This window comes from Microtus pennsylvanicus, chromosome 2, assembly GCF_037038515.1.
Source record: "Microtus pennsylvanicus isolate mMicPen1 chromosome 2, mMicPen1.hap1, whole genome shotgun sequence".
Classification (NCBI taxonomy): domain Eukaryota; kingdom Metazoa; phylum Chordata; class Mammalia; order Rodentia; family Cricetidae; genus Microtus; species Microtus pennsylvanicus.
Window position 1 is genome coordinate 69,091,266 of NC_134580.1, and position 20,783 is coordinate 69,112,048.

Sequence of the window (20,783 nt, forward strand, 5' to 3'; positions counted from 1 at the left end):
AAGCCAATTTTCCTCTCCAGGAAGGCAGTATTGGCCATGTTGAAACCACATAACCTAAAAGTGTTACCATCTAGGAAATGAACTGTTATTTGTACCTTTTCTTACAATTTAAAACTGAGACAGGGACTGTTAATAAACTAATGCTGAAAAATATCTTCTGGTACAGTGACCTCCAGCCCCTGGATGAAAGCAAAAGGAGTAAGTTTCTTATACTTCATGGTTGTGTAGAGGGCAGTTTCTCTTTTGATCATTTGAGGAAAGAGTAGAGAAGTATGAGAAGCAGCAGAGTATTAAATGTAGCTCTGTAAAAGGAACACATAGAGATGTTTTCACAGTGACACTCTTAGAGGGCACAGGCTAGGTGATGCTGGTGCATCTGGCATAAGACTGTGCTGTCCCAAGGCTAGTCAGCACTAACAAGATCCGCAGCTAAGAATACCAGCTAGCCTGTCTTGCATGCAAGGATCTTCTATTCTCCTAAGAAGATTTCCTTCTGTCTGATCAAATGGGTGGTTGTGTATGAAATGCACCTCAGAAGGAGGAGGAGGAAATGACATGTTCATGTAAATGAAATACAACTGCAAATTAAAGTGTCACCCTCTTAAAAAAAAATCAATTTTTTATTTAATTGGTTACCAAGGAAAAAATGTCATACTGAAGTGTATATCTCAGGGAAAATTAAACTGAAATATTACAGGTGAATCTGGAATTCAAGGAAGTTCTTGGAGTGGGAATTATAAAAAAATTGCCTTAATAAAAATATTCTCATGCTACAAAGGTAGGTTCATAAATTTCTGCTGTATTATATGCCAGCGTTTCAAAAGAGATTAACAAATATTACCTCATTTGTTCTTTACTGCCTCCTCCAGTCACCGTGTGTTGACTGCCTCCTCGCTGTAGGAAGCCTCCTTTTGAGATGTCTTACTAGGAAAAAGGTCATTTACAAAGGAGGAACTGCTTCTCCCTAAGAGCACTGCGTGCTACAAACACATCCAGAACTGAAATTAATTCATCTGCTTTTTCTGTTTTGTTTTCAAACGTCTTTGCCGACATTGCCTGAGAACTCATCTGCCTCTTCAGATGATGAGCATACCCTTAAGCAGTGCAGATATTCAGGATCCGACACTCCAGTAACAATGGGAGGGACTTTGAATGGGGCTCCATTTCCACATAGAATTGTTTCTTGCGAAAGGTCGTGTCTAGTTTCTCTTCTCGGTGACTTGTTGTCATCCATACCTCTCCAGCTTTCTTAGGCTTTTTCCCTCTACTGATTCCTGCGTTCCCTTACATTCTGCAGTGGGAACATAGAGAGAAAGAATATAGTGTAGTCTGATGTGCTCTTTTTGTCTTCTCTGTCATCAGGGGCAGTGATTGGAGATGGACAGTCTGCTGTTGCCAGTAACATTGCCAATACTACCTACCGGCTCCAGTGGTGGGACTTCACCAAGTTTGACCTTCCAGAAATCAGCAATGGTGAGTCAGTGTGAAGGTGGAGTCGCCCTGGATTGTCCCTCTCTTAGGGAGTTGTTGACGGCTACGCATGTTTCTAAGCTTCTTTCCTCAGCTACCAGTTAAGCAATTCAGAAAATAGTTCAGAGAATGTCCAGAGCAAATCCCCCCTGAGGAATTTGTGGAGAAGTTCATGAAGACTAAAAGATAGATGGAGCTGAGAGAAAGAAAACTGAATATAGGATTTATGAGCTACACCTGTGACCCTTGAGAAACATCATAGTAATTTTAGACTTGTTAACAAATCTAGGTCTCCACGAACCAAATGAGCGGTATGGTTAATACCTGATTTATAAACGTTTCTGACCCTTTTAAAGAAACCCATGACCCCATTGTTGAGCACTGCAGACATTTCCTCTGCCTAATGTAGTCCTCGTGCATTTCTGAGAGCTGGTGGTCAGCCCCTGCGTGATGGCTCTAGTGACTGCTGCGCCATCACTGTTAGGGCTCTGTTCTTCTCATGCCAAACCACCACCATTGATGTCACTTCATCTCATTGGTCCTGTTTCTGCTGCTGCATCTCCATATAATCTGCTGCTTTTTAAATGGAAGTCCTCCAGCAGTCTGGAAGTGCCCTGCCCTTTACCACACGTCTTGTCTTTCAGACCAAACTTCTGTAGATTCCATTTTTCTAGTGTGGTTTTGTATGTTCTTCGTCTTCCTTTAACTTCAGCAATGGGGTGAAGCGAAACAGATCAGAAATTTCATGATGTGAGCTAATGCAGTGATTTTTTTGATACATATTCTGCAGCTTTTTAAAGTTACAGTTGCATGTACAATAACTTAACATTCCTTGATAATTGATAGTAACCCAAAATTCAGCAATTTTGTGCTCGTATGTGGCTTGGATCTTTTGAGAATTAAGGCCAGTTTGTATTATCTTCCTGTCGTTGCACTTCTGGTTCTTGCCTTGGAGCACCTTTATGAGCTTTGATCTGTCCTCTTTGAGTCTAAGGGGTCATCTGCTAATTTGATAAACATCCTTTTTCAGTCTTCCTTCACATTACGAGCAAAAATGGTGAATCAGTCAGAAACTGTAATAAGCTTTCTGGCATGTTTTTGGATTTTTGCCTGCATCAGTTTGGGAACATGAATTATTAGTACTTGGGCTTCACATCTAAAGTCTTTCCCTGTTAAAGATAATTTCTCAGGGTCTGGAGAGATAACTTGCTAATTCTCCAGAGGAATAAAGTTCAGTTTCAAGCACCAGGGGAAACTCAGAAGTGCCTGTAATTTCAGGGGATCTGATGCCCTCTTTTGGCCTCTGAGGACACCCACACATACATGATATATATCCATTCAAAATGTACACATACTAGGCATGGTGGCACACAGCTTTCAATCACAGAACCTGGGAGGCAGAGGCAGGCAAATCTCTTAAGTTCAAATCCAGCCTGATCTACAGAGCAAGTCCAAGACAGTTAGGGCTACACAGAGAACTTATCTCAAGAACTCCTCCCCCTCAAAAATATATACACACATATACATAAATAAAAAGTAAAATAATCTTCTAGATAAATAATAAAGACCGTACCCCTGTATAGTGCAGATTAACTTTGAACTGGCTGTCCTCCTGCCTCAGCCTTAAGTGTTAGAGCTGCAGGCATGCACACTATGACTGTTGGAAGCTCTTCTGTTTTCTGTCTCGTGTAAAGTATTGTAAGAGTTTATAGGTACCTTTAAATAATTAAGATATTTTATCTGTATCATCTTATGATATGCCAGTTTTAATATTCCTGTCAGACAAGGGAAGTGAGGTGAGTTTTTCATGCTTTGTTCTTAGCAAACCCTAAGTAGCAACCATCCATTTTATTCTAATTACCAATAAGCCACATGTCTAATCTCTTTTGTTTGTTTAATTTTTGTTTGGTTTATTACTCTGTGGGTGGATGGTTGGATGCGTGCACACACATGTAGGTATGTGTATGCCACGACACACGCTTAGAGGTCAGAGGACAACTTTCAGGAATCAGTTCTCTTCTACCATGAGTTCTGGGAGTTGGACACAAGTCATCATGTGTGTGAGGAAAGTGCTTTCCCCACTCCGTCACCTGGCTGGCTGGCTGGCTGGCGCACTAATCTTTCAGCTCTACTAAGAAGCCAAAGCAGTCTGCCCCCCCCCCTTTTTTTTTAAACTTTTTTAAAAAAAATATTCATTTATTTATACCAGATCTCATTATGGGCGGTTGTGAGCCACCATGTGGTTGCTGGGAATTGAACTCAGGACTTCTGGAAGAGCAGTCAATGCTCTTAACCACTGGGCCATCTCTCTAGTCCAGCCCTTTCTTATTAAGAACTCATTTGCTTTATTTTTTTTTGATTTTCGACACAGGGTTTCTCTGTAGCTCTGGAGCCTGTCCTGGAACTATCTCTTGTAGACCAGGCCTGGCCTCAAACTCACAGAGATCCGCCTGCCTCTGCCAGGGATTAAAGGTGTGCGCCACCACCGCCCGGCCCCTCATTTGCTTTTTCATCTAGATTTCTAACCCATGTCATCTTGGCCATAGTTTATTTACAGTTATTTTGATTTTTTTACTTAATTATTATTTAAATTAGATAACATAGTTGCCATTCAATACTTATTTAAAGGATATACAGTAATAAGTTTCCAGCCAGAGGTGGCGCAGCCTTTACTCTCAGCACTGGGAGACAGAGGCAGGCAGATCTCTATGAGTTTAAGGCCAGCCTGGTCTTTATAAAGTAAATTCCAAGGCAGCAGGAGTTGTTAACCCAGAGAAACCATGTCTCAAAAAAAAAGTTTCAATAGATGACCACAGTCAGTTTCAGTTTTGTTTGTTTCTTTGGTTTGGTTTTGTTTTTGGAGACAGATTTTCTCCATATAGCTTTGGAGCCTGTCCTGGAACTAGCTCAATAGACCAGGCTGGCCTTGAACTCACAGAGATCTGCCTACCTCTCCACCCCGAGTGCTGGGATTAAAGGCGTGCTCTATCACCTCCCAGCCTAGTTTCAGTTCTATGTACCTCTTGAAAGATACTGTATGTATGTGTAAACAAATGCAGAATTGTGTTTTCTACCTTTATGTGATCTAAATGACAAAATGCTATAGAACTTTTCTGCACTTCTTCTGTATGGTATATCTCAGTGATCTTCCATATTACTGTAAAGAGTTTACTCCTTTGTGTGTGTGTGTCGCAGGAGCATGTGTGCGTGTGTGTGCACATGTGTGCGCATGTGTATGTATGCATGTACATACATGCAGAGGCCTGAGCAAAATGTCAGTGGTCTTCCTCTGTTACTTTCCCTCTTACTGCACTGGGCCAGGTCACCATTTCTGCCTAGTCAGAAGGCTCTCAGGATCTGCCTGTCTCCACTTCTCTATGCTGTGGTTATAGCATGCCTTTCCATGACCAGCGTATTGCTTGGGTGCTAGTGATTTAAAGTTAGGTTATCAGTGGGTGAACCCATCATGGTCTTGACCTCTTTGCTCATATCCTCACCCCTCCCACTCTTCACCTGGACTTTGGGAACTGAATTCAGTGCTCCAGTGCGGGTCTCGGCCTCTGCTTCCATCAGTTGCTGGATGAAGGTTCATGTTCATCTTTCTGGATCTGGGTTACCTCACTTCGGATGGTTTTTTCTAATTCTATCCATTTGTATGCAAATTTCAAGATGTCATTGTTTTTTAATGCTGAGTAGTTCTCTAATGTGTAAGTGTGTTACCTGAGCTACTAGAGTCCACCAACTCCAGCTGCACAGGGAAGGAAACAGCATAGGTCCAAACTAGACCCTCTGGATGTGGGTGACAGATGTATGGCTGGGGAAGACTGCTGGGCCACTGGTAATTTATCCCTACTGTCTGTATTAGCTTTTCTGGAACCTATTCTCTTTGGATGGATACCTTGCTCAGCCTAGGCCTTGGACCTTCCCCCAAAACAATGTGCCTTACCCTCTCTGTGGAATGAATGGTGGGTGGGATGGGGGTTTAGGTGGAGAGAAGGGGATGAGGGGAGGGAGTGAGAATGGGATTGGTATGTAAAATGAAAAAAGATTGTTGGGGTTTTTTTCTTTAAAAATAAATAAATAAGAATTTTAAAAAATGAAGTTAGGTTGTCATGCTTTCAGGGCAAGGGCTCTTGCCCACTGAGCTGTCTCTAGTTCCTCTTGTCTTATTTAGAGATAGGGCCTTGGTCTGTATCCCAGGTTAGCCTGGAGCTTGCAGCAGGCCTCATGCCTCTGCTTCCTGCAGTGCTGAGATTATAGGCATGAGCTATCACTCCCAGTGGCAGCTGCAGCTGCTATAGCTGCTGCCAGCAGCCCCCGCAGCTGCCACTCCTCCTCCTTCCCTGCCCTGCACCCTCTTCTCTTTTGAAAAAGTAACTATCTAGTAATTCATTGTAACCAGTGTCCTGTTTGTTGAAGGACTTTGAGTTTCCATTCTTTCTATACAAACTGCTACAAATTGTCTTTTGCATATGCGTGTCAATAATACAGCTATTTTGAAATGCAACTGCAGGGAAGAAACGTAAGGTGCATGTGTAACTCCGGTAGATACTGCCTTATCACCCTCCTCTATATAAACTGCAGGGAAGAAAAGTGAGGTGCATGTGTAACTTCAGTAGATACTGCCTTATCACCCACCTCTCTATAAACTGCAGGGAAGAAAAGTGAGGTGCATGTGTGACTTAGGTAGATACTGCCTTATCACCCTCCTCTATATAAACTGCAGGGAAGAAGCATGTGTCACTGTGCCAAGTAATAATCTCATCTATAAGTTTTGTTTGTTCTTTTTTTTTTTTTTCAAGCAATTTCTTACTCTATCCAAGACTGACTTTGAATTCAGAACAGTCCTCTTTCCTGCCTTGGCCTCTTTGAATACTTGGGATTACAGGTGTGAGCTGCCATGCTTGCCCCTCCTCCTCAAGCCCCATAATCTCTCAGAGTGCTTGATCTTGTAAACAGTTGCACGTGCGTGTGGATCCGGGAGGCTAAAGACTACTTACTATAAGAACATTTGTGTTTCTATACATTCTCGATGGCTGCCCATGTGCTTTATCTCTTTCTCTGCATGGTTCTTAGTAATTCTACAGACATTCTTTATGAATTAGAAAATTAACTTATAATAGGAGTTTCTTGTCATTTTTTCTTTTGACTTTGTTGAGCATCATTTTTGTCATAGAACTTATTTTAAGTCAGAATTATACACCTTTCCTTTTATGGTTCTTAGGCTTTGTGTCATCAAGATCATTTCCTGCTTTCGTATTTTAGTTTTATACATTTAAATCTTTGAATCACTAGGAAATTTAATTCCATATGACCAACTTCTATGCTTTCAATATGGACATTAAAGCCAACTTTATTTGTGTGTGGGGGGTGTTGATATATACCCTAGCTGTCCTGAAACTCCCTGTATAGACCATGTTGGCCTCGAACTCACAGAGATCAGCCTACCTCTTCCTCCCAAGTGCTGGAATTAAAGGAGTGAGCTGTAACACCCAGCAGGTTTCTAGTTTTTACTTTTAACTGTTTTAACTATACCAAACATGTATAATTATAGTCTTGATCTTTACTCTTGATAGATTTAGTCAGTAAATTGGGACTCTATGTTGCTGTAGGATTCATTTTTCCAAATTATCTCCCTCCTACTAGAGGATAGCTTTTGGTTTTGTTAGCTGTGCACCTGCCAGGAAGCCTCTGACCCTTAGTTTTATTTATAGGTTCAGCCGGCACCAAGTTGCTGCTCATATGATTTTTCTGCATCACATTTAACCCTTTTCTAGAATTAGGTTAATGAGTTTTGCTACTTGTTTCTCTCACTTCAGATTAAGGGATCTAATGAATTCTTACTTGCTAGATGCTAGAACTTAGTGAATAAAGCTTCACCTCATGCAGATTTTTATTTATGTGTGTGTCTGTATGTATATGTTCTATGTGTTCAGGTACCTTCAGAGGCCAGAAAAGGTTGCTGGATTCCCCAGAGCTAGAGTTTCAGGAAGTTGTGAGCTGAATGATCTATGCTGAGAACTGAATCCATGCCCTCTTGAGGAGCAGCAAGTGTTCTTAACCACTGAGCCATCTCTCTGGCCCCTCATATAGACTTTTTATGTCGCTTTCTTGAACAAAAAAGGGAGAGGGGAGAAGAGAAAAGCCAATTAAATTTCACTCTGGGGATTATTTTGTTTGTTTGTATTTTGAGATAAAATCTCTATATCCTGGTCCTGACTATCCTGGAACTCACTCTACAGGCTGGCTTTGAACTGACAGAGATCCACCTGCCTCTGCCTCTCAAGTCCTTGGATTAAAGGTGTGGTCTGCTATACCTGGCTCTTCCTTGGTTTTGATCAGTAAGGTGACCTTGAAGAGAAGATCTAGTGGCTGAGTCGTCCAGGGCAACCTCTACAGGGGATGTAGTGACTGTCAAGCATGTTTGTAATGCCACCTGGAGCTATGGTCTTCTGCTATAAGTGGAGGGACTCGGAGATGTAGCCAAGAGGAAATTTTGCTTCTGATTTAAACCCTCTTGGGTTTTCCAAGTCTGTGTGTGATGCATTTGTAAAGTACTGCAGCTGCCAATCACTCCCATGACCTCATCTGGACAGTAGCAGGCTACCCATGGATCTTTGTGGGTGTTTGCTTATAATTTATGGATCTGATAGGAAGGCAGAGCTGTCTGCTTCTCCAGGCATCATTATTTCTAGCCCCTCCTGTTCCCTGCTAAGGTATTTTCACTTGAAAATAATTTCTAATTCAGGCAGTATTGCAAAATCTAAAGCATGGCTTCCTGCTGTTTCCTTCATCATTTTTCCCTTTGAAGGTACCCCTGAACTTCTTGTTGTTTTTTGTTTTTTGGTGGGTTTTGTGTTTATTTTTTGATCATTCATTGGTTGGTTGGGTTTGAGAGCCTAATGTAACCCTGGCTGACCTAGAGTCTCAGCCTTGCTGCAGTCCTTCTGCCCATGCACGTCCTCACCCCTCAGTGCCCTGATTATCCATGTACACTGCTGTGCTGGGCTCCCCTGAACCTCTTAAGCAGTGTTGGTTTTGTTTATTTTGTTTCTGTACTATGATTGAATTCAGAGCCTAACACATATAAACAATCTTCCATTCAGTTATGTCCCGAGTTTGTTCTTTCTTTCTTTCTTTTCTTTTTTTTTAATGTTTTCTTTATTATTTATAATGTGTACAGTGTTCTGCCTGCATGTACACATGCAGGCCAGAAAAGGGCATCAGATCTCATTACAGATGGTTGTGAGCCACCATGTGGTTGCTGGGAATTGAACTCAGGACCTTTGGCAGAGCAGTCAGTGTTCTTAACTTCTGAGCCATCTCTCCAGCCCCCCCCCCCCCCCTTTTTAAAATGTTTTTTTGAGACAGGGTTTCTCTGTAGCTTTGAAGCCTGTCCTGGAACTAGCTCTGTAGACCAGGCTGGCCTCGAACTCACAGAGATCCACCTGCCTCTGCCTCCCGAGTGCTGGGATTAAAGGCGTGCGCCACCACTGCCCAACTTGTCCCCAGTTCTTAAGCTAACAGTCCTAGCATCCTTACCTGTCTGTTTGACCACTAAGGGACAGCCAGTTACTGAGTTGTCAACCGTGATCCAAGACCTATCATGTCTAGGCTTTCAGACTCTGCCTATCATTCTTTAGGTGTCACTGCTGGAGTCTGCCGCATGGCAGAATGAGGTGTGGAGCATCAACAGTTTCCAGTGGCTCAGGCTGTATTTTGCTCACATCTTTCTTTCTACCTGCGCACTTACCTTATTGCTGAATCCAGAAAGGGATAAGTTGTTCTTTGCCTTTAGAACCTTACTTTTCTCTGCCCAAGAAAAGTAGCAGAGGTCCAAGTACTGTTCGTGTACATGTTAACTCATTGAAATTTCTGCTTTGTGAGGGGAAGCTTCATGCAGGAATTAAAGTAGTGACCACTATTTATTATAACTGACTATTTCTGTTTCTATACCAGAAATTATTAAGCAACAAACAACAAATGTAAACTGCTAATTGGAGCTTTGAAATAAAAATGAAATTGTAAAGCTACTTCCAGGTTCTGTTTATAATGGAGTTACCATATTCCTCTGTACCTGACACATGCCTTTATTAGGGTAGAAACACAAGCCCAGATAAACGGATCACTAGCTGGTTTTCTGAGCTTACTGCAGTCATCAGGAACTGTGATGAAATTGGGTGGAGTTGGAAGAGGGAGCAAAATTTGAGAGGTGGCCTTTGACTTGGAATTATCATAAGATAATGCAAACACAAGCATAGTGGCTTCGAATTGAGACTAACAGAATGCTTTTTGTCCATCTGCTCAGTTTTCACAGGCTTTGCGCCAAAGCTTTCCAGAAGAAAAACCTTATTTTCTTCCCCACCTCTCATCCTTGTAATCAGTTATATACTTTTAAAAAGATGTTAGTAGTTTAAGGTCATTGTGGTCCTTCCCCCACCTCTTGGTGGTAATGGGATTGTAACTGGGTATCATGCATACAGCCAGTGTTCTGCTACTACAATATCCCCAGCCCTCTTCATTACTTTCTATACTTAGGTCTCACTAAGTTGTCCTGACTGGCCTTAAACTTCTGAGGAGCTGGTAGTACAGGCCAGGGCCGGCAGGCTCAGCTCATTATAGACTTCTGTTTTCATCCAAATGCATGGTGATATATGTTGTAGGGTGGCTGCTAGTTTGTTCCTGTCTGCTGAGACTCAAAATAATCACTCAGAAACTATATTATTTAAATCACTGCTTGGCCTATTAGCTCTAACTTCTTATTGGCTAGCCTTTACACCTTAATTTAACCCATTTCCATTATTTTATATTTTACCACAAGGCTCATGGCCTACTGACAAGGTTCCAGCATGTTTGTCTCTGGAGACTCCCGGGCTTCTCTCTGACTCCACCTCCTTTCTCCCAGCATTCAGTTTAGTTTTTCCCCACCTAGCTCTGCTCTACCCTATCAGGCCAAGCCAATTTACCAATGGTATTTACAACATACAGAGGGGAATTCCACATCAAATATATACAAGCTAGATATCTACCAACAAGACAGATGAGCCATTATGCATGTTGGGGACACTGAGTATAGGTACAATGGTAATGGTTTAAAACAGTCTACAACATTCTATATTGCCTTCCTAGTCTCAAGTTTTAATATTTTTAAGATTTATTTTTATTCATATGTATTTGTGTTTGTATGTGTATGCTTATAAGCATGCAAGTGAACACAGGTTGTTGTGAGCCACCCCATATGATTTCTGGGAATCAAACTGTTGGAGTCTTATGCAAGACCTCTAACTGCTGAGCCATTTCTCCAGCTTCACTCCTTAATATTTCTTATTTCTATTCTCCCTGCCTTTGGTGGTAAAGGTCCAAATTGTTCATTTTGTAGTTAATCCTTTTACTGAGGATTAGGTCTATATCAAGATTAGAAAAACAAAGTAACAGGTAGTGGTGGCACACACCTTTAATCCCAGCACTTGGGAGGCAGAGGTAGGTGAATCTGTAATTTCGAAGCCAACCTGGTCTAAAGAGTAAGTTTCAGGACAGCCAAGGCTACACAGAGCCTGTCTTAAAGGAAGGGAGGGCAGGAGGGAGGGCAGGAAAGAGAAAGAAGGGGGAGGGGGAGGAAAGAAAAGAAAGAATGAAAGAAGGGGGAGGGGAGGGAGAAAAGGAAGGGAAGAATGGATGAATGAAAAAGAAAACGAACTCATTACTGAAGTTTCATGTAATTCCTTTGTGTCTTGTCCTCCCTGGACTCATGTAGTTCCAGAGAAAGAGACTGCCATATTTTGGGGAAGGGCTTAGGACCCGGTGCAAGAGCAGACGGTTCCATGCTAAGGAGGCTGGGACAGATGGTAGCTTGGGAGCTGAGCAGCACAGAGGCCTAATGGTGATAACAGTAGTGTTTGGATGTCATTATCTTATTAGTTAGCAAACAGAACCAGCCTCAGTTTATGTGTAATGGTGCTGCAGGTGTCAGCCCCCAGGGATTGGCACAACAGCCAATCATTGTGTTCTGCTGTCATTTTTTATCTACTCTGTTATCTCTGTAGCTTGGTTAGCAACACATAGGGAAAGGAGAACAAAAACAATTTTACACATCATTCTCAATCTCCAGTCCCATAAGCCTTTAAAACCATCTTTTTGTTTTGTTTCCTTAGCTGGTTGCTCTTGCCATCTCACTCCTATAGTCTGACTTACTAGAATACATTACCTAGATCTGATGAGGGCAGCCGAGCTTGGCCTGGCTTTGCTCTTAGCTTATTTTTTAACTTTAGTGTCTCTGGCGGTGGACATTTCTTTTAAATAAGAGACACTTTTAATCCCAGCACATGCGAGCCAGAGTCAGGAGGTTCTCTGTGAGTTTGAGGTCAGCCTGCTCTACAGAGCAAGTTCTAGGACAGCCAGAACTACACAGAGAAACCCTGTCTCAAAAAACCAAAACAAAAAACAACACAGCAGTGGAGTTGCTCTCTAGGGCACTTGTTATTTCCATTTTCCTTACCTAATCAAGTGTGAGTCAAGACTCGCTGGTGGCTGTGGTGGTAATGGACTGGCCTATATTTCCTACTGAGTGGTGGGTGCACAGATCTGCCTGTCTCCCAGCGTCCTGCTTCCCAGCATCTTAAATTCAATAAGGCAGCTTGCCCCATTTCTAAAGAGGATTCACCCCCCTTAGAAAGGCCCAACAACATCTTGGTTTCAGAATTTCTACTAGCATGGTGTTTAAGCTTCTCCCCTTTTCTTTGTCTACTGCAGCCTCTGTGAATGTCCTGGTACAGAACTGCAAGATCTACAATGATGCCAGCTGTGACATTTCTGCAGATGGCCAGCTCCTGGCAGCTTTCATCCCAAGCAGCCAAAGGGGCTTTCCTGATGAAGGCATCCTGGCAGTGTATTCCCTGGCCCCCCATAACCTGGGGGAAATGCTCTACACCAAGCGATTTGGTAAGGGATAGGAAGCCCAACCTAATGGCAGAGTTGACGCTGATGCCTTGGCATAGGCATTCCTAGGTGAGGCACGGTGTGCATGGGTGAGAGGAACTGGCCATGTACTTGCCTCTGCCTTCACTGAGGCACAGGCCAGAGAAGGATCGGTGTTTAGGAATCTAGTGTTACAGAAGAGCCTCACAGTGAGAGTTCTCCCTGGCACAGTAGGTCACCAGTATACTTCTGTTACAGAAGAGCAGGAAGAGGGAGCTTTTTAGTTGTGGCATGGAAGGCTGGGCAAACACATATACTGCAAGGCAGTTTGACTTTGTGTTTTAAAAACCTTCCAAATATGCATGTTCTTAATCCAACAAATTAACTCCTAGCCGGGCGGTGGTGGTGCACACCTTTAATCCCAGCACTCGGGAGGCAGAGGCAGGCGGATCTCTGTGAGTTCAAGACCAGCCTGGTCTACAAGAGCTAGTTCCAGGACAGGCTCCAAAACCACAGAGAAGCCCTGTCTCGAAAAACCAAAAAAAAAAAGACAAAGAAGTAACCTGCATTTCTAAAGAAATAATCAGAAAACTACAAAGATTTACATACAAGGGTGTTAGCACCGTATCATATAGGAAAACATCAAATTCTTACTTCAAGAGTTTTTTTTAACAGTAGCTTAAATAAATGACCGTGCAGTGATAACACTAAATACATTAGCTTTAAAACTGTTCTTACAACAGATTATTTAATGACAGAAAACATTTATAATGCCTAAGTGAGAAAAGATTTTAGACAGTGCTTATAGTATGGCAGCAGTCTTCTAAAGTCACAGAGCCACAGTGCTGACGTGTGCACCGTCCTAGAGCACAGTGCTGACGTGCACCGTCCTAGAGCCACAGTGCTGACGTGCACCGTCCTAGAGCCACAGTGCTGACGTGCACCGTCCTAGAGCCACAGTGCTGACGTGTGCACCGTCCTAGAGCCACAGTGCTGACGTGCACCGTCCTAGAGCCACAGTGCTGACGTGTGCACCGTCCTAGAGCCACAGTGCTGACGTGCACCGTCCTAGAGCCACAGTGCTGACGCATGCACTGTCCTAGAGCCACAGTGCTGACGTGCACCGTCCTAGAGCCACAGTGCTGACGTGTGCACCGTCCTAGAGCACAGTGCTGACGTGCACCGTCCTAGAGCCACAGTGCTGACGTGTGCACCGTCCTAGAGCACAGTGCTGACGTGTGCATCGTCCTAGAGCCACAGTGCTGACGTGCACCGTCCTTTGCTTGGTGCAGGCGCGCTTGCCTCTTTCACTGCTGCAACCTAGAAGATCACCTGAGCACAGCCCAACAATAGGAAAAGTTGTTTCCATGGAATGGCAAGCATTCTGGGAAATGTGACTCTCTTCTGTTGGCCCCCAGGTCCCAATGCCATTTCTGTGAGCCTGTCTCCAATGGGCCGATACGTAATGGTGGGCTTGGCTTCACGAAGGATCCTGCTGCACCCCTCCACAGAGCACATGGTTGCCCAGGTCTTCAGGCTGCAACAAGCCCATGGTGGTGAGACCTCCATGAGGGTGAGTGCCATTGCTTATATCTTTCCTGAATTTGGCAGGGTAATGAGGAACTATGATACAATCTTCCAATGGGGACCAGCACCATCATGATCCTAAAGAAATGCTGTAACTGAAACTGTAACTGAAAGTTAGGAACTTTTGGCCATGCTTGTTGACACTGTTCTATAATCTCAACTACTCAGGAGGCTAAGACTAGAGTATAAATTCAAGGCCACCTGAGCTACTTAATGAGACCCTGCCTTAAAATAAAAACAGACAATGGGAAGTTATGTCTTGGTGGTATACTTGCTTAGTGTGCAAGAGACTCCCCAGCATCAACTAACTCCAGTCAGGAAATTTGTCACCCCCGAGGTTATGAACTGAGTACCCAGAGGCTTTAGGCAGCTCCTTGTTTGTTTGTTTGTTTGTTTGTTTTATTTTTTTTATTTTTTATTTTTTATTTTTTTTGCTTTTTCGAGACAGGGTTTCTCTGTGGCTTTGGAGCCTGTCCTGGAACTAGCTCTGTAGACCTGTTTGTTTTATTTTTTTAAATATATTTTTATTTATTATGTATACAATATTCTGTCTCTGTGTCTGCCTGAAGGCCAGAAGAGGGCACCAGATCTCATTACAGATGGTTGTGAGCCACCATGTGGTTGCTGGGAATTGAACTCAGGACTTTTGGAAGAGCAGGCAATGCTCTTAACCTCTGAGCCATCTCTCCAGCCCCTGTTTTTGTTTTTCAAGACAGTGTTTCTCTAAGTAGCCTTAGCTGTCCTGGAATTGACTCTGTAGACCAGGCTGGCTTCGAACTCACAGAGTTCCGCCTCTGTCTCCCGAGTGCTGGGATTAAAGGCGTGCACCACCACTGCCTGGTTTAGGCAGATTCTTTGCTCTGAATTGTCACACACCCATTTTACCAACAGAGCAGAAATCCCATTTAGGACCTACTCCTGTCTAAGCCATTCCTCTCTAGTTTGGCCACGAAAACCTTTTGGGTGTAATGTAGTTAGTTGCTTTCTGGACTCAGCCTGACTAGTGTGGCTGACTGAACTTCCCACGTTCTGTAGGGGCTTATTTACCAGGGTTTTGTCAAGGGAATAAAGCATTTGAACACTTCTCTAATTAAATAATATTTAAGCTCTGTTCTGATCTAAGAACCAATGAATTAATTCCTCAGTACTTTGTCTAGTTTGTGCCATTTACAGTTTGTTGCATTTGGTGGGCTTCTGTTGTTGATGGTGGTGTTGTTTTGTTTGTGTTCCTTGTGTATCATGTATAGTTAATCTAACCCAGCTGGGTTCAGTGTAAGTTCTTTAAGAATATAGTTCCCAGAGCCCTTCATTTAGCGCTGTAATTATTGAGGCTGGTTGATGCTTGGGCTAGGAAGCATTTGTTGTCAAAAAAAAAAAAAAGGTTAGAGATAAGACCATAACATGCCAAGTGATGGAAGGGTATGCTTGGTAGGGTCTTTCCTTTGCTGGCCTCGTCTCCCTCTGTTTTCTTAATTTATATATAGTATCTTTCGGCTGACTGTACTGAACTGCTTTTCAATCTCTCGGAATCTGGTAAGGCTCTTTTTTGCCAGGACACTTTAAATCCTGGGCTCTTTTCCTCTTCCACGTCTCCAGCTGCCCTCATGTCTGTCTTCTCCTTTGGCAGATTTCTTTATAGATTTGACCCCTCCCACATCCCTGCCAATTCTCATCGCACCAGCCTGCAGTTGTTTCTGTGCCGGACTTTAGCACCTCCAGAGAGCAGAAACCATGTCTGTTTTCTCTTTAACATCCTAGTACCTAATAGAGATAGCGGATGCACTGTAGAAACTAAGTGGATGAAAGAGACTCTCAAGGAAACAGCCTCACCCCTCACCATTTTCAGGTGGTAGCTGTCAGAAGCAGTGACATCTTTGAAAAGCTCTGAAAGGTGCAACCGCAAGGCACTCTGCTTTGGCTGTCATTGCAGGAGAGTTGTGGTGCTTGAGCTCTGAATGGGTAAAGAAGAGAAGACCGTGGTAGTTCACCAAGATGGTTTGAACTGGATATCTGAGGCAGAAGTGGAGTTTTAGTGTAGTGTTCTTACACAGACAACAAAAGCACCTGGTGTCTGTTTTTCACCACCTATATCCTGGGCCCAACAGCTCTTTTAACTGACTAAAAACTTTTTTTGAGAATTCTTTATGGGTTTTACTTCGGCAATGCTAATAGACCTCTCCAACTACTCCAGCTACTTTGAAAAGCCATACCTCTTATCCAGATCCTAGGCAAAGATTATTGGCCCTCCGTTCTTTTCATGAGGAGCCAAAAACACCTGGATAAGGTCAGCTAGCTACAAGCAAAAGCTAAGGTGTCATTTATCATGTGAGACAAAAGTTGAGGGAATTTGGTTGAAGGATTCTGCTGAGAAGATACTATGATCCAGTTGGTCCACTGCTGTCTTGCTAAGGGACTCATAGCAGCTAGCCAGCTGTGTGCCTCATGCAAGCTGCTGTTTCTGAGCATGCCCCCCACCCCCAATGAGACTTTTTGGTTCTCAGTAAGTGTATTTGTCATTAGGTGAGAAAACAGACGGGACTAGAAAAATCTCCTTGGGAAGCACTCCTCTTGCCCAGAGGAGTAGTTATCTCAACTAGATTTTGCTCACTCTCACATCCCACTGACTGTAGTTTCCTGGGTTTTGAGTTCTTGGTTGCTCCTACATCAAAGAACGCAAAGCATTCAGCAAATGTCCCTTCACTCACTCTTCAGTGGAAAGAAGGGCACATGTGTTGTGTACGCCTGTGTGTTGCTAAGCATTTAACTTAGGGCTTCACACCTGCTGGCAGCCTAGCATTCTTTAGTTGAGCTATGTCACCTTTCAGCGGGTTGGAATTTTGTTGACTGGTACTGAAATCTCTGTCTCCCCCTCTGTGCATAGATTAGCATAGGAGCTTCTCTACCTATGAGGTAGCTTTGCCCTTGAAACACGCTTGTGTGAAGAAGCAACCTAGAGTTTCTCTGCCCTGCACCCCATCTTTGGACTCACTTCTTAGATTCCCCATGATAATACTCAAAGAGTCGAATGTGTTGTAACATCAGGCATTCCCAGGGGAAAGTCCTCTAGGGCATTGATTTATATTATTTTTCACTAAGTGATGTCTCTCCCAGGAGATGATCTCTTACAGGATCCCATATGAAATCTCTTCCGTAAATGGATTGCTAATTGCTGGTAGCCTTGGTGTGCTTATCCTAAGGTTCTTCAGACCTCTGGATCAGTGATTCTCAACAAAGGTCCTTGGACATTAGAACTGTGCTTCCTGGGTAACAGGGTCCCTCTTAAACACAGATTCACTTTAGACTTACAGTCAGAGGAGGACTGGTTCTGATGATCCCAGCAACTCAGAGGCTGAATTAAGATTGAGTCTGAGGCCAGCCCAATCTATTATAAGGCTTATTATGAGAAAAAGTATTTAAAAGAGGTGTAGTAGTGGTGCAGTGTCTGGGTTTGTTTTTGTTATTGTTTTGTTTTTTGTTTGTTTGGTTGGTTTTAGTTTTATGCTTTTTTGTTTGTTTTTGTTTTTGTTTTTTTGAGACAGGGTTTCTCTATACAGCCCTGGCTGTCCTGGAACTTGCCCTGTAGACCAGGCTGGCCTCAAACACATAGAGATCCACCTGCCTCTGCCTCCTGAGTACTGGGACTAAAAGCATAGGCCACCACTACCTGGCATCTCCCTGCCCTTTTGCTTGAGACTTTAGAAGACAATTTTATTTCCATTATATCTTCAGCTGTTTATATATGCTTCTGGTGTAACTTAGTAGGATAGAGCTGAAAGACCAGAGTGCTCTTAACTACATTGCCACCCAGTCTAGCCTGGCCTCAGAGCTGCCCTCTGTTCATCATGGTGGGAGGGCCTAATGAAGCAGAGCAGTTTACATTGTGTCTCGCGTTCAGCCTTTTGAGGGCCTGGGCTTCACCTCCTGTCTTTTTTCAGGTGTTGCTCTTCTCTGGCCTCTCTCTTAACTATCTATACCTCTTCAAGTCTTTGCTTCCTCATGTTGAGTCATTTTCAGTTTTGTCCTTATTTCTAGAAGGTAGGATCCTTTTAGCGTCCCCGCTCTGCTTTCTGAGGCTCCTTGTAATTCTAATAATTGAAGAGCAGTGCGAATGGGCCAGGCTTCTGTTGCTCTCTCCCTTCCTCTGTCCACCAGAGAGAGCCCCTAGCTGGAGTTCCGCTCTCTGACTCCTTCTGCTTTGCTATTTGGTTCCTCTCACGAGAGCAGTAAGGGCTTTCCATTCATTTCTGCTGTGCTGTAAGTTAGACTTTAGAGATTGCTGAGCTGCTTTTGCTGAATTCCCAAAACACTAAACTGCCTGTGTTCCCTCTCCGCTTTCATTTTCTAATTGGAACAAGGCACAATATTGTAACAGAAAACTGCAATTAATTTTCTAAAATAGTGGCAACTTGCACATTATAATAACTTTGGTTGTAACCAAGTGAAAGCATAATAACAAAATTACTAACGAAGCCAGAAATAGTAATATACCAAACTGTTCCTCAGTTTGTGTCGTGTAAGCCCTGTCTTACTTAGGGGAAGAGCAAAAAGTCAGGGCTGGGGCAGGGGGCCCAAGGAAAAGAGATGTGATAGGCATTCTCAACTAGAAGTTTGTGTCATCCAAATGGGAGTTAGCATGCCATGTTCTTTTCCCCAAGGCGTGGACCATCCTCCCTCACCAGATGGAGATTTGAGGCAAACAAATGGCCTGGAGCTCAGTGGTACAGTGCTCTGCTAACACGTGCAAGGCCAGATTCCACCCCTGGCAGCACAAGGAGGAACAGGGAAATGATCCTCAGCACCTTACAGGCTCTACAGTGGTTCTGGCTCACACACAACCTCCTTTACCACCATTTGACTTGGTTGGGGGAGTATCAGTCCATTTATTGAGATATTCCTTAATGTTGGGGAAAGCTGGGGCCAAGGGGTATACTGAAATTACCGGCACTTTATTTTTGTATCTTAGAATGGTATACCATTTCTTCAAGGGGAGATTGGGACAGAAGCAAGACAGCTTTGTTGTCAGAAATTATTTACTCCTTCCCAAGATTCTGTCCTCATTAATTTCCTTAACGCTGCCTGTCAGTTGAAAAAAGCTGTTTCCGCTGCAATTATCTTAAAGTTGACTTCTACAATATAGCACAAAGCATCTATCCTCAAAAAGTTCCTTTATTCAGAACATTGTTGAAAAGGGGGAGGGGCGAGTTAAAAGTCAGAGGTATCTGTGATGTGATTTGTCGGAGGAAGAGAGAACAAAATACAAAATTAAAAATAACATTAGAACTGCCATCAAAGCTGTTCGTTCAGGAGACTTTTTCTGTGACACAGTTACAGCTCTGATGAGCCCTCTCCCCTACCCCCACCCCACCTTGTGCCTCTTATTTATTTGATTTTTCGAGACGTGGTTTTTTTTTTTTTTTTTTTTTTTCTTTTTCGAGACAGGGTTTCTCTGTGGTTTTGGAGCCTGTCCTGAAACTAGCTCTTGTAGACCAGGCTGGTCTCGAACTCCCAGAAATCCGCCTGCCTCTGCCTCCCAAGTGCTGGGATTAAAGGCGTGCGCCACCACCGCCCGGCCTGAGACGTGGTTTCTCTGCGTAGCTCTGGCTATCCTGGAACTTGCCCCAAGGACTTGACTGGCCTGAATTCAGATCTCCACCTGCCTCCGCCTTCCAAGTGCTGGAATTAAAGGCATCAGTGGCTGCTGCCCCCGCCTCCACCATCAGCACCGCCCCACCTCTGTGTGTCTTAGAAGAACAGAGTCTATACTACATTCTAGTGCCTCCTGTGGGTACTCCCAGGACTCAGGGAGCTCTGGAGTAAGAGTCTGTTTAGGCTGGTGATGTGGCTCAGTAGCAGAGTGTTTACCTAGCCTGTGAGTTGTCCTGGCTTTCAGTCGCCAGAAGGAAAAGGGGAAGTAGGGTGTGTCTCCACCACCACCTACAGTGGAGTTAGATAGCAATTAAAAATGTCCCTAAAACGAAGATCTAGGTGTCTTTTATAACAAGAAATGAGAGAGAGAAAATGTCAGTTTACATTGGACCTACATTTAATAAATAAGAGGAGCAGAATTCTGCTGTGAAACTAGAGGGTGGCTGTTAGATTTGGATTGAAGGGATCAGTGGCCAGGGATATTTCTACATAAATAGTCAGAATTGATAACCTTGGAATTCACCGCGAGTAAGAACTGAGTCAAGGTTTTTTTGATAGATGTTCAAGAATGTGAAAGAAAGTCTTTCAATAAGTCTGATTAATGTCTCTCATCACTTCCCTCTTCCACCCTCCACTCTTTGAATTAAATTTAGGACAACTGGGAATTTTTCTGTCAAGGTCCAGGGAGGGCCTTTGCTGGATCTAAGACTACAGCAGTGAACAAGGACCTGGTGCTTCTCGGTTGATGCTTTGCTGCTGCTGTTTCTGTTTGTTTAGTGGAAGGGGTTGTGCTTGAGACCATCTTTTTCTTTCTTTTTTTTTTTTTAAAGATTTATTTATTATGTACACAGTGTTCAGCCTCCATGCTTGCAGGCCAGAAGAGGGCACCAGATCTCATTACAGATGGTTGTGAGCCACCATGTGGTTGCTGGGAATTGAACTCAGGACCTCTGGTAGAGCAGTCAGTGCTCTTAACCTCTGAGCCATCTCTCCAGCCCTGCTTGAGACCGTCTTGCTCTGTAGCCTAAGCTGGCCTTGAACTCACTATCTTCCTGTTTCAGCTTCCTAAGTTGTGGGATTTCAGGTGTGCCCCACCATGCCAGGCCAAGCCCTGCTTCTTAACTGGTCTTGTCACTTCCAGCTCCAAAATCTTTATTGTATACAGC

The 20,783-nt window shown here is 43.5% G+C and overlaps 1 protein-coding gene across 10 annotated transcripts in view; it reads left to right on the plus strand.

Moving 5' to 3' along the window:
- Positions 1-20,783, plus strand: part of Ambra1 (autophagy and beclin 1 regulator 1) — a 191,468-nt gene that overhangs the window by 147,234 nt on the left and 23,451 nt on the right. For all 10 annotated transcript variants that reach the window (XM_075961398.1, XM_075961402.1, XM_075961406.1 and 7 more), the window contains 3 exons: positions 1,363-1,473; positions 12,220-12,408; positions 13,803-13,957. In XM_075961398.1, coding sequence (XP_075817513.1) covers positions 1,363-1,473; positions 12,220-12,408; positions 13,803-13,957 — 455 coding nt within the window. The remainder of the gene's footprint in view (positions 1-1,362; positions 1,474-12,219; positions 12,409-13,802; positions 13,958-20,783) is intronic.